The following is a 14,258-nucleotide window of genomic DNA, read 5'->3' as shown; positions in this document are numbered from 1 at the left end:
TGAGCTAGGTGGTGCTCTTGATTTCCGGCAGTATTGCACGGTTTTGAGAATATCTTCCGACATGGTGGTGGAAAAGTGACATGGTGGAGGAGGTACCTACAAAGATACTATGTTACTAAAGTCAATATTAGGACATTTAGAGAGAAACTTGAACAATGAGATACCAAATAATAAGTAATGTTTATGTAAATGAATGGTCAAACTAATGTTTATAGGTATGGTAAGCGTCGTACTTGAGGCATTGTGCCTTCTTTGTATAAACCTTCTGAAATAATGGTTGTCCATGAGCAACCTTGCAATGATGCTGTAATCGTACCGGCTTGAGTCCACTTGGCTATAAGTTGGACGAGATAAAACTCACTTTTAGCTGTCTTGGTTAGTCAATATGGAGTCCACTTAACTGTGGATCCTTTAGGCCGCATCATACCATATTGGGTTTGGTCACCTCTTGGATTGAAACAAGTATGTCTCGATACCCGTTGGAGCCAGTGCCGACACGTGTTAGCACTCACTTTTGCAAAAAGTGGATTGGAATTTTCTTGTGGATTGTGATAAATGTGCTTTTACTTTAACTGAACTAAGACCATATACAATGGTTAAACAAAAAATGTTTTGTTTAACCCTTTTCTACCCCACTTTTTCTCTTCCCAACACTCCACATCATCTTCTCTCTCCAATTCAACAAACTTTCAACAATTACCCACTCCAATGGTTTTACTTAACTCTCAACACCCTACCCCACCACTCACCACTCACCCTACCCCACCACTTTTTTATTACACATTTTTATTTAATCTTATATTTTTGTTTTTATAATTACATAAAATTACAATTATCGATTTAAATTAAATTAAAACAATAAACACTTAACACTTAACACTTAAATATTTTTGGTTGTAAAATGGGTTGTTTGAAGAATTCTGGGTGTTGAAATGGTGATTGTTGGGATCCATTTCAATACAAATGCTAATAGATAGATAAATAAGATGGTGAGAGAGATAATAAGAGAGTGAAAAAACTTGGTTTTTTTTTTCTGTATCCAAATCAAACGAACCAAGTCTCTATTTATAGAGAAAAAAAATCATGAATTTTGGTATAATTTTTTTTGATGAAATAATTGAGTTCAAAAGATAAGGAAAAACGAAATCCAGACTGACCAACCAGAGGCTGCCACGTGGCAGGGGCAGAAAAATCCGTTTTATCTCTCCTGCAGACAAGGCGCGTGACGCGCAGCGCGCCTTGTCTGCGCGTGTTGCACACGCGCCTGCGGTGGCCACTGGCCTCGCGCCACGTGGCATACCGCAGGCTCTTTAAACATGTTGAAAATTTTCAACAATTTGACACTCTCTCTCCCCTTTCAACCAATTTCAACAAACCATTAAACCTATTCAACAACTTTCAACAACATCAAACACCCCATTCAACCATCCATTGTGGACGGTCTAATATCCAAACACAATTTTTATCCGTTTAACCAAAATGTTAAAAGAAGATGAGACTGCTGAGGGGACAATTAGTACTTTTCTGCATAATTGTCAACTCACCAGACCATCGGATGATGCTGTGGTCCAAGTCCAGCACTAATTTCGACCCAAAAAGAAAGTGAACAATAGGAAATGACCCAATCTTTTTATGCAACAAACAAATCTTACTCCGTAGTCCGTATTGAACAAAAAACATATTGTCTCCATAGAGCTTTGACAAAAACACAAGTTGAGTAAATTTGGATCAACCCACTACCAAAACTAAATCATATTGGAAGCCATTTATCCAAAAAGCAAACCAGGATCTTGAGCTATGTTGATCCAACTAATCATATACTTGTCCCTCGAAGCTAAATGGATTTGAATCGAGTATTAGTGCTAGATTAGCCCATTTTTCTACTAATAAAAACCCTTTTTTTAGTCTTTTTGATTCATCAATGAATGATGTGTGGTGACCGGTGAGCTAGCTTTGGAGGAGTAGAGTTACACCGAATCCAAATTCTAAGATTTCCCTCATTCTTTTCTCTTCCTCTGTTTCATCTTTGCTAATTCAGTGAAACTAGAACAGGGGAGTGGGGATGATATGGATGGAGGTAAGAGAATAAAACAAGTGATATTGCTTAAAACAATGTATATCACAATTCACAAACATGATATATTTTTGTTTATTTTGGTACATTACGTAAGGCATAGGAATCTCAGGTGCGTAGTCTACATTAACTTTCATATATGTTTGGTTAGTGGCAGATAATATTAAAACTAAAAGGCGATTAGGCCACAAGCCAATATTGGCTTATAGGGCTACATATCTATCCTTGATCCTCTTGCATCCATGCCCCAAATATATAAAATACACAACCAGACAAAGAATTGTGCGATTTGATTTGATGTATTCATTCATCTTCACCACCAAACAATATATACATCCCTTTTAATTTTTCGTACGGAAGAGAATGTTCATAAAATTCTTGTCCACTATCCTTTTTCTATCTAAAAAAGATTTAAATGTGTGTAAAGGTAAAGAGAATGTTCAAACTTGTGTCATGCAAGCATAAGCTGCAATATTTTTTATGGCTTAATTGCACTTTTGGTCCCCCAACTATTGCCTTCTTGTGAAAATCGTCCCCAAACTTTAAAATTAGCAAAAAAATGTCCTCCAACTATACTTGTTGTTGCACTTTTGGTCTGTCGTTTGCCTTCCGTGAGAAAACTAACGTGAGAAGCTGATGTGGCTCACTCACGTGCGTCTCACGTGACTTTCTTCAAAGAGCTTGATGACTGGACAAGTCACATGTTTCTCACGTAACTTTGAAAGGCTCCAACGGTCATCTCCCTCCTCCATCGTATTTTTCACCATGGAACCATTTTAGAGTCACGTGAGAAGCATGTGACTTGTCCAGTCATCAAGCTCTTTGAAGAAAGTCACGTGAGACACGCGTGAGGGAGCCACATCAGCTTCTCACGTTAGTTTTCTCACGGAAGGCAAACGACAGACCAAAAGTGCAACAACATGTATAGTTGGATGACGTTTTTTTGCTAATTTTAAAGTTTGGGGACGATTTTCGCAGGAAGACAATAGTTGGGGGACCAAAAATGCAATCAAGCCATTTTTTATTAAGCAAATTATATACATGTTTTTGGCATGAAGAAGAGAAGAAGAATGTGTTGAGTAAGTTTGGCAATCATAACTTGTTTTGAGCACATAATAGATATTTCAATCTAATTCCAAGTTATATTAAAAACATACATATATTTTCAAACAAAAGAAAATTAAACGTATACTTAAGGTGGATGTATTTTTTTTTCAAGCAAAAACTCAATTTATTAATTAAAACACAGCATAAGATACACAATCGGTAGAGAGAGATGAGAATGAGGGTTAGGGGGAGGAAGGAGAAAATATGTATGTTCGGTGAGAGGGAGGAGAGAGATAGACGGGGAAAAAGTGGTTGGTCTCTCCAAGTTGGAGAGAGTGCTCTTTTTTTTTTTCTTTTTCGGAGTTTCATACTTTACTGGCTGTTAGGGACACTAGTAATCACACCAAACTACCAAAAAGTTTCAACCATTTTGAATAATCATTTCTATTTCCAAATTACACTTTACTGGCAGTTTGAGACTCACATATTTTACGTTATAACCGTCATAAAGTGTTTTATATTAGAAATAATTATTTTTGAATACAAAAAGTAAAATTCTCTCATCTTCATCTCTCTTCTCTGAAAATGAATAACATGTTACGTAAGTACTAAACGATGAAATCTGTATTATAGAGCCAAAGTCAGCACTCAATGTCATGCAAGTATATGAAAAGTCCTAAAGTAGAAGCTTTTGAACGCATGACCGACTTCACACCATCATGCTTTATTCGTTGCATCTTTGCTAATGCCCGAGAGTTTGGGCACTTGTGAAGGACAACATTCACTCATTAGGTCATGCATTCTGCCCTTATGACACTGGCTAAATGGCAAAGCCCTTTGGGTAGGTTGTGATGCCTTGAGGCTTTTTCAGCTTGTGGCTGCTCGGATCCGGAACAAGTGGTATATAGATGCACCAATGTAAGTAGTGACTACACCTAACTAGAGCTTGTAACAGGTTATAACCCTAACTACAAAATATTAATTTTATGGAAGTGGTGTCATACTTTCAACTTTGAATGATCAAAGATGATGAGGAGGAAGACAACACTGAGGAGTAAGCATGAGATATAAATACAAGCTTTAATTATAAGTTATAAGCTTTATTATGCATGCATGATAATTACTTATCAAAACTCAATAAGTTATTATATAAGTGTTTAATATGTACAGAACTTTTTGTTTATGATGTAGTTATAATATGCTAGAATTGCATAATTAGATATTAAGACATGCATGTTCAATGATGATAGGCATATGCCACAAGTTTAAATGAATAACAAAGAAAATTGGATGAAATTAATGTTTGATCTTTACCCTGAATTTTTTTGAGACAAAAATGAAAATGCATGAAGCTTATGCTGGTGTATAGCAAAGGATATAATTATAATGAATTCCAAGACCAAGTACTCTTTAAACAGAAATCCATAATTCAATTAACTTTCATAAGTTGGTTGTGAATGCTAGAGCAGACGTCATGATAAGGTGGGATTGATGTCATGATGAAGTGCACTAAAAGGGTCTTTGCTCTCGTGGGTTAATGTATTGGTAGTGGTGGTGCAGCTATCATCAAATGTTTGAAAAGAGTCCTTCCAAAATTAAAATATAACAAAACAAAAAAATAAAGATCCAAAATGAAAAGCTCAAGAATGGGACCAAACCAAACATGCGTGTGACCACAAATGCGCCCTTGAATACAACTACCTTTTTTCTCAAACTTTCTACTCCTTTAAAGCAAAAAATATCATATAATTAAGTGGAGGAAAAGAAAGAAAAAAACTTGGAAGGAGGTTCAATGCTGAAAGCATATATACATTTTAGGAAGAAAAAGAAAACAGTGTTAGGGCTGACCTTAATAAGGAAAAAGATAACATTCCGTAACAAAAGAAACAGAGAAAGGATGCCTTAGAGGAGACATTGTCATGAGCATATGTACCTACTGGCAAATGTTGAACACGATGAAAAAGTAATTGGGAGCAAATTACCAAGAGTAATTTTTAGGTCGGTTTCTATGATGGAACAATACTAAAACATAAAAGTAACTATGATTTTGGTTGAGGTTGATGTAAAATAAAGGAGTTTTGATTTTAGTTTGTAAAGTTGCATAGTCATTCCTCTTCCCCTGTTTTGCGAAATAACATAAAATGAAATAAAAGTGATTATGTAGTATTTAACATGTAATTTCAATATTAAATATTTGTATATTTTATCCTTGTTCCCATGTCAAATTTTATAAGGATTGGAAACATTTTTTTTTTACAACAAACAATGGAAAAACAAAAGCAGCAACTAAACTAACACCTAAGAAAATAAGTGCATCTATAATCACCTGACAACAATGACAAAACCCTCAAAAAAGGTTCATCAACAACCACCACATCATCCGAAGCACCTGCTCCCCGCTTAGCCATGAAGTCCGCCACGATATTTCCCTCACAATATGCTGAAGTAGTAAATTCCAACTCCTCTCTAGAAGACCATCAAAGGTGACACTAACAACAACATAAGCATAAAGATGGAATTTAGAACAAGGCCCATGAAGATGGCGAAGTACCAACAGACAATCTAAATGAACTAAGACACGACGAAACTCACAATCCCAATAAAGTTGTAAACCATGCAAGACCGTAAGAAACCAGAGAAGCCAACAATCCAACCAACAAGCGCATTTCCAATCACCCCATAGAAAATATAGTTAAGCTAAAATTGTACTATATTGTAGTATTGATGAATTTTGTTTGGAAAAAATCTTAACAATCATAATTAATGTTTATAATAAAACCCTAAAATAAGGTTTGTAGGTCAGTACGAAGCAATGCCTTAGGATCTCTTGGTAAATGAACATGGTTTTATTAAGCATAAGGGAACGTCTTAAATGTTCGAGGTCTCCCCTAATTCACAATACCCCTGGACAGTATCGTTCCGCAATCTCGTCCCTCACCCACTTGATATTACCTATGAGTCATACTCAACAGAGAGGATCACACTATTACATTGATGGAGGGGACCTAGGATCACATTGTTACATTTATGGTGAAAAGTGGGGATCGAACAATTACATTAATATGGAGGGTGGAAGTCGGGCTAGCACACTTAATCGTATTTGATAGTGTGCATGAGGGGTGAATTGAGACATCTTTCTTTACATGTGTGCCACTCACATCCGCGGGTGCGCAGCCTTCTTACAGGGATTCCGGTACAATAACGATGAGTTGGTCTGTCCATTTCATCAATGGTTCACAACCCTCCAAGGTTGGGGAGTCAAGAGGCCTTGACGACGAACCTTTGTTATCATAAGTAGGGCGAACAACTTACTTTGGAATTTCTACGGGCCGGGTTTGATTGAGTTACCTGAGCGGATCCAATACCCAAACAATCCTTTAATAAAATAAATAAATAAATTCTCTTTTCATATCTCAAGGGGTAGACAGCATGCAAACAACTCTGGCGTTGAATAGGGAAATGCAATGTAGTAGGCTTTAATGATTTACGTTTTGCTTTCACTTTTGATGACCAATTAAACAGCTTATGGAACCGTGTAATTAGTTTGCAGAGTTTGCCGGTGAAGTGCTCTATAAGACTTGCCTTTTAAACCAGAGGTACTATATTACCCTGCTTTCTTTTTACTACCATGAATTGAACAAGTCATAAAGGAACCAAAACAAACAACTATACATGTGAATATGAACCTCTTCTGGGCCAACCAGTGAGCAGCAAACAACAGCTACTGGTACAAGATAAGCCAAACAGTGAGTACTGAGTAAGAGGAGAATAGGATCAAAGAGGAGGAGAAAGTGGTGGTGGAGCTATAAAAAAATGAATTCTAGTCTACTATAGCTACATAGATAGAACTTGGAAAAGTGTGCCACTTGTCAAAAGTAATTGGAAACATCTATTATTCTCTTCCCTTGTGTTGTGTTGTGCTCTACCTACCTTTTCAACTTCTACTAACATTCTAGTGGACAATATCTTACCAACCATCTCAAAGTGACCATTTTTTTTATAATTCTTTTTATCAGAATTTTAGATTATCTTTTTGGCTTTTTCTAATAACTAAAATAAATTTGTCTGGTTTATAATTATAAAACCACTTATTGGCTGTCCTTTTGCTACCTCCTAACTTTGTGTGATATACGTCCAGAAGTTGCTAAGAAAAAATATTGTTATGGACCTGCATTTTTTTTTATGTTTATCTGAGAGAATCTGCATTTTGCCTCAGAATTCATATCCCACACATACCTTTTGCACAAACCAACATTACTGCATGCCCACGTAAAAATATCTAACTAAATCTAGTCTTTTCTTTAATTTATTGAGAAGGAAAAATTACACAGATTGGAATCTTCTGTACTTATTAGATGTCTTCTTCTCTATTTCTCACTAATAGAATTCTATTGGTAAAACAGGGAAGGAGTGTCGATCACTGAACGGTAACAAAATATTTCAATTCGAACTACACTTTCTACACATCATGTTGACTTTGTTATTATTACAATAGTAACAGCTAGCCAAGCATTATTGAACCTAAAATCAATTTGGATTAAACTTGAAGGTTGGGTTATCCTTAAAGACAGACATTACTGCATGCCCACGTAAAAGTGAAGGTACTACTGATCCACTAGTCTCTTCCCTATTGCTATATATGTTTCACATCAAAAGGTAAAAAAAATTGAAGCACTAGTTGTACCTTCTTTTTGGTTTCTTCTGTCCTTTACTCCATGGACCACCTCCACTACTGGAAAATTATAATAGATCATTAATATATACTGGTCGTACTACAATAAGTTTCTTATATACCACCAAAAGGATATGCTAATTAATTAGAGCCACAAAAATATAAATATACACATACCTAGCTAGTTTCAAGTTTGAACTGAAACCAAGACAGTTATGAAGAAGAACAAGGAGAGAGAGAGGGAAATGAAGGGGATGGAGTGTGTTCCAAGACACAATGATTACATGGTCTTGGGGAAGCAGAAAGGGTGGCGTGGACATACATAGTCACATAGCAAGAGTATGGAAGAACGTGGGGGCTTGACCGAGGCATCAAAAAGAGGAAACGCCTAAAGGGAAAACAATGGCAAAGTGCTAAATAAAACTAAATAAAATAGGTGAAATTATTTACCGCTATAAAACTACTCCCTCCCCTCCGTTCATGATCTTTTGTTATTTTAACTTTTGGCATAAATTCTAAATTTTTTGTTGTTTTACAAACCCAATGCATTTTTTCTCAATTTATCCCATGTATACTCTCATTTAATATTATATCTCTTACTTATCACATTTTATTTTCACCAATCAAAATCACAACATGTTTTTCAACCAATAACTATCATTCTCTTTCTTCCTTCTAACTCAACATTAAATAGGGGTGTTTATGTCAACAAATATATTAATGAATGCACTCTAAAACAATGTGCATAACCTTAAACAACAAAAGATCAGGAACGAAGGGAGTATTATGGTAGAGCCAAATGATCATTAGCACCTAATACTCTCTTGGTCGGTCCAAAGAATTCACAGTTGTTTCATTGGTTGGTCAAGACGGTCAAAGAGAAATACTATATTTTGTCCAACATTAGCCGAGTAAAAGCACTGAATTAGCATAATAATCAATTTAAAGGTTGTCTAAGTGTAATCATTATCTCGAAAGTTATTCATTACAGTTTTACTAAGGTGAAATACTTCAATTTCAGTTTTGTAAGATTATTTAATTACATAAACATACCTAATTTGCGCATCATTATTCTTCTAAGATTTTGAGTTCTCTCTTTACTTTAGACTAATTTGGATATTAAAGTATAATCTTATCTCACGCTGTGCTCCGCCGTAGACATCCAGTTTAACACCACCATACGTGGATACGTGGAGACAAAGACCACCACAATGAAATTAGAGAAAATCTCAGCTTGATTTTTGGAAGTTCAAATACTAAAAATATAAAAATAAACTAACTAATTTTTCTTTAAAACTATAGAAAGAAATAATAGGGTTAATTAGGCTAAGCTTTTTGTCATGATGATACTATCAACCTTTTGGTCGGTCGACAATCTGTGAGGTGTGTTCACTCTGTTTTTGCTTGTGTTTCCCATCCTCATCTCTCTTCAGTCTTCACATAGCTTGTAGCTAGTGTATACAATTATAAACTTCGAACCAATAATAAACAACCAAAATTTAATGTCACTTTACATGGTATGTTCATAAAACATTTTTTTTAATGTTTATAAACATTCCACTCACACAGACACACCCTGAAAGCTACATGGAATGATTTAGATAAAGTTAGTGCCGTAAGAAGAAAGGAAAGTGTTCTAGCAGTACTCAAACAGCTCTATACAATTTTAAAGGCTGCAGAAAGCAAAGAGCTGCAAGAATAAAATAAAACAAAACCAAAAAGACAACACAAACAAGGCTTAAAGGAAGAGGAAAGGTTCTATTGGCAAAGGATAAAAACACTCATCACCTCACCCTCCTCCTCCACAAACATATAAACCTACCAAGTGAAAGAGATTTGAGATTGAAGAAGATCCAAAGTGTTGGCCTTTTCTTTTACACCACACCCACCACCACAAGAGAAAGACCATAGTTCCTCGAGAATCATATCAAAGCAAGGTTTGTTCTTTCTCCCCCTTTTCTCAACCAAACTTACCCTTTTTCCTTTCAGTTAACACTTTTCTTAGTCATAACAGACAAAAAATAAAAGAGAAAGAGAAGAGTTGCAAAGCTAGCACACCTCACTTTTCTGACATTTGAACCTCAAAAATTTCATTCTCTTTTTCAGATCAGGATATTCTTCTTCTATAGTATATATAGAAAGCTATAGAGTTTGGATTTTACAAATGCTTAGATGAAAAAGGAAGAAGATCAAGGGCAGTGTTCTTCTCAAGCAATCAACAATAACATTCAAAGCTATCATCAAGAGCAGCTACTCTTTCAGCAACAGATGCAGCAACAGCAAAACTTTGATAACATCTTTGGAGGTGGAAGAGGTTTAAATATGTTCCCAGAAGTTCCATGGTCCATGAACCCGGTTCATTCTTTCAACCCGGTTCGGGACCATGAACCTTCATCATTTATTGTCCCTCCACCACCTTCACCTTATGCTGGTTTCTTCAACAGAAGGGTTCCATCCCTTCAGTTTGCATATGAGGGTCCCTCTTCTGACCATCATCTAAGGATCATATCTGATGCACTGGTTGGACCCATGGTTCAAACCGGTTCAGTTCCCTACGGGCTCCAAGCTGAGCTGGGGAAGATGACTGCTCAGGAAATCATGGAGGCTAAGGCTCTTGCAGCTTCCAAGAGCCACAGTGAGGCTGAAAGGAGGCGCAGAGAGAGAATCAACAACCATCTTGCTAAGTTGAGAAGCTTGTTGCCAAACACAACCAAAGTAAGTGTACTTAGTGACTTAAATTCTGTCCAAACTCACTAATAGCACGTTTGAATCGGCTTCTGGTAGTCAGAAACTACTCACATCATCTTCTCAAAATTAATTTTGACTGCAAAATCTATTTTTGAAGGTTTTCTAAACATGAATTATAGTTCTTATTAATAAACATGATTAACCATGTCATGTCTAATGAAAAAAAAGTAAGAGAAAAAAATTAAATTTAGTATAAGATCATACCTAAGATATGTTGTGTATAATAAAAGTGTATTCAAAGGAGTATATATACTACTATTTTTTCATGGAGCTTTTGAATTACAAGAGTGCTTTGTAAATCTTGTTAAGATTTTGTTCTATCCATTATTTTAGTCTGATTCATAAAACCACAACTGAAACTCTTATATCTTTCGATCAGAAAATCTGGTTTGTTCACTACACATTGCTTTTTCTTCTTCTTCTTCTTGTTTCTTTTGGAGCCCCTCTGAGAGTGTGGTAGTTCCGAGGAGGTTGTTACTAGAAAAAGCAACAGCATTTTTCGTCACTCGGTTGATGACACGAGAGACAGGAACGAAAGGAGGAAGCTGAAAAGTTACACATGGGAATTTTGTGTTGATAGCACATTGATCAGTCAAACTCAGCTTGATAATGAAAAAGAAATAAAGAAACAAAAGCCAGCAGCAGAGAGACAAACTAGCACCCTTGTCAGTCACACACACACGCACTATATATATCTCAATATCTCATCTCATATCATAACACACTGCATGCCACTAAAAAGAACACTAGTTCTAGTCCTTAATCATCAACCTATTTAACCTACCTACCTCATAAACATCTACACAAACCCCATCATTTTGTTTGACTCACAATGCACAATTTCCAAGCTTTACCATTAGTTCTAAGCAAGGTTTTAAATTATGGTAGACCTAAAGTTACAAGTAATGATTCGTGGAAGTCTTTGATAACACAAACACTCAACAAACATATAAAGTGAGAAATGAAGAAATGACGAGAAGAGAGAAATAAGGAACATAATTAACACAGAAAAGTTGTTATATGGGAGTGTCTATATAGTATATATATTGTCTATAGTACTGTTTGAGTTTCTAAATAGTAAAGTTATAATTATAGATGTTGCCATACATAAATTACAGACAAAATGTTACATCCAAATATATATGATGTGATGTGTTGTGTGGAAACTCTTAGGATTTGGATTTAATGTTATTGTTTGCGCGCGCTGTAGTCCCAAATATAAATGGTCTGATTAAGATTTGAAGGATCATGTTTTTAGCATGCATTACTATCTTATTAACAAAGATCAAGTATATATGAACTGCTCGATCTGAATTCAAAGACTCATGTTGAGTGAGGTTATTGCGTCCAAAGAAGACAGATAAGGCTTTAAGACCTTAATAGTAACCACAGTTTAAAATCGTTATTATATGATGTTATACTTATAGGATATTCTTTTAAAATTTATTTTTCTATTTGCGATTTTGTAGACAGATAAGGCTTCGTTGTTAGCAGAAGTGATCCAACATGTAAAGGAGCTGAAGCGACAAACTTCATTAATAGCAGAAACAAGTCCAGTGCCAACAGAAGCTGATGAGCTAACAGTGGATGCAGCTGATGAGGATGGAAGGTTTGTGATAAAAGCCTCACTGTGCTGTGAAGACAGGTCAGATCTCCTACCAGACCTCATCAAGGCACTGAAAGCATTGAGGCTAAGAACCCTCAGAGCCGAGATCTCAACGCTCGGCGGGCGTGTGAAAAACGTGCTCTTCATCACCGGGGATGATCAGGATTCAAGTGGTGAAGATCAAAGCCAACAACAGTATTGTATTAGCTCGATACAAGAAGCACTTAAGGCGGTGATGGAGAAGAATGGTGGTGGTGGGGATGAATCAGCTTCTGGGAATGTTAAGCGCCAAAGGACTAACATCAATATCATTGAACAAAGGTCTTTATGAATTTTCACAAAATTAAAGACCTATATATAGTGTTATTTGTTACACTTAATTATCATATGTTTTCTTATTTTCTTTCTTTGGTTGTTTGGGGTTTGGTTCTTTTGGTTTATGGTGTGGTGAAAATATTATTATCATCATGATGAAGCAATGAGGTAATGAGATGATGTGGGGTTTTGTACATGTACTTGTTGGTTGAGGGTAAGGATCTTTTTCGTGGGAAGAGAAACCTTATATCAAATATCCTAACATGGAAAATGAGGCATTGAATTCATTGCTGATCTTAAATTGTGTGTGTTATGTTTAGTTTTGAAGTTTTGTTGTTGGATCGGAGCTAGCAATTGCTGGGTTTAAATTCTGTCGACTGAGCTAGCAGAGTTCATATTCCGTGCATGGCATTATGATGATCGATGATGATGATTAACGACACTAGCTAGCTACGTGATGGTGACGACGCAGTTCACGTCATGTGCTAGCTGCGTCCCTACACGGCCAGTGCTATAACAACCACCATCACCACCTTCTCACTTTGTTCTTGTATGTGTTGTGTTGTGTGAGTGGATCTGGAATGAACCAAAGATACTCAAACATATAAACAATCTACTAGATATTTTCATTTTCTGTTAGTGTGTTTGGATAAGTGTTAGCAGAATTGGATCTAGCTACAATTTGATCCGGTCAGAATTTGATATGGTAACGTAAGTTTAAGTGACGTGATTTATGTTTGAATACATTTGTTCAGAATTGATTTGGTAACTGAATTTTAGTACAAATACACAAAATCAGACCAGGCAGATGGAAAAACTACCCTAAGTCAATTCAGTCGGACCGAATCAAATTGGTAGAGTTGATTCTCAAAATTGGCTTTCAAACATCTTCAAAGTGATTGAGATCCACATTTGAGACTCTGATCAATGTACGTTTGGAGCTCAAATTCACTTTTGAAATTTGAAATCAAACACCCTTAATCTCATTCTTTTATTAATTTCTCATTCTGCATTTTCTTACTCAAAGTGTTTGTTGGATGTCTGCACTTTGCAACATACAAATGTCTACATATCAATTTTTTTTGAACAATTGCGAACTTATATATATTTGCTTAACAAATATTAATGTTAGAGAAATAATGTAAAATTATTGTTGCGATCCATATCTTAATTGACTGCCACCGGAATGCTACTACTTCAACTGAATTCAAATTTGAATCTTAATTTGGATAGGCCTGCTCTCTGTGTTCTTCTCCTGTAGTTTTGTTCTTTTGTTTTCTGTGTATATTAGCTGGTTTGCTTTTGATCTTTTTCCAGGTTTGAAGTACACCTAGTACTTCCATTAATTAAATTTTGCTTAAAAAAAATTCAAATTTGAATCTCAACTCAAATTAACTAAGGATTGCTATTTTGTTTGAAAAACAAATATAATCCAATTTGAGAATATAGTGTTGTAAGAAACAAGATCTTTTATTCTTCCCCAAATATGTTTTTTTAATACTAAAAAATTAGGTTTTTTTTGTCAGCAAAAATGAAGTGTATATATAAATATAAAGAGCACTAGGGTGCTCCAAACCCAATTACAACCAAAGAAAAGACTAGTGACAATAAACCAGAAAACAGAACAGAGACATCTCCTATTTCAGGCCTACTAGACAGCCACCTTACAGTCCACACTCAAAAGACAGTAGGGATGGTAATGGGTCTAGGACCCATAGGGTACCTGCAAAAAATACCCACTATGGGTAGGGTAAAAACCTTCTAGATGGGTATGGGGTTGGGTATGAGTAATTACC

At 35.7% G+C, this 14,258-nt stretch overlaps 1 protein-coding gene across 1 annotated transcript; it reads left to right on the top strand.

Annotated features, from left to right (window-relative positions):
* Positions 1–9,475: 9,475 nt before the first annotated feature.
* Positions 9,476–12,658, top strand: LOC130739597 (transcription factor bHLH30-like). The gene is made up of 3 exons (XM_057591931.1): positions 9,476–9,730; positions 9,900–10,508; positions 12,011–12,658. The coding sequence occupies exons 2-3, from the start codon at positions 9,966–9,968 to the stop codon at positions 12,476–12,478; spliced, it is 1,011 nt and encodes a 336-aa protein (XP_057447914.1). The 5' UTR covers positions 9,476–9,730; positions 9,900–9,965; the 3' UTR covers positions 12,479–12,658.
* Positions 12,659–14,258: the final 1,600 nt, after the last annotated feature.

This window comes from Lotus japonicus, chromosome 2, assembly GCF_012489685.1.
Source record: "Lotus japonicus ecotype B-129 chromosome 2, LjGifu_v1.2".
Taxonomy (NCBI): Eukaryota; Viridiplantae; Streptophyta; class Magnoliopsida; order Fabales; family Fabaceae; genus Lotus; species Lotus japonicus.
The sequence above is the reverse complement of the archived record's forward strand: the minus strand, read 5'-3'. Positions and strand labels throughout refer to the sequence as shown.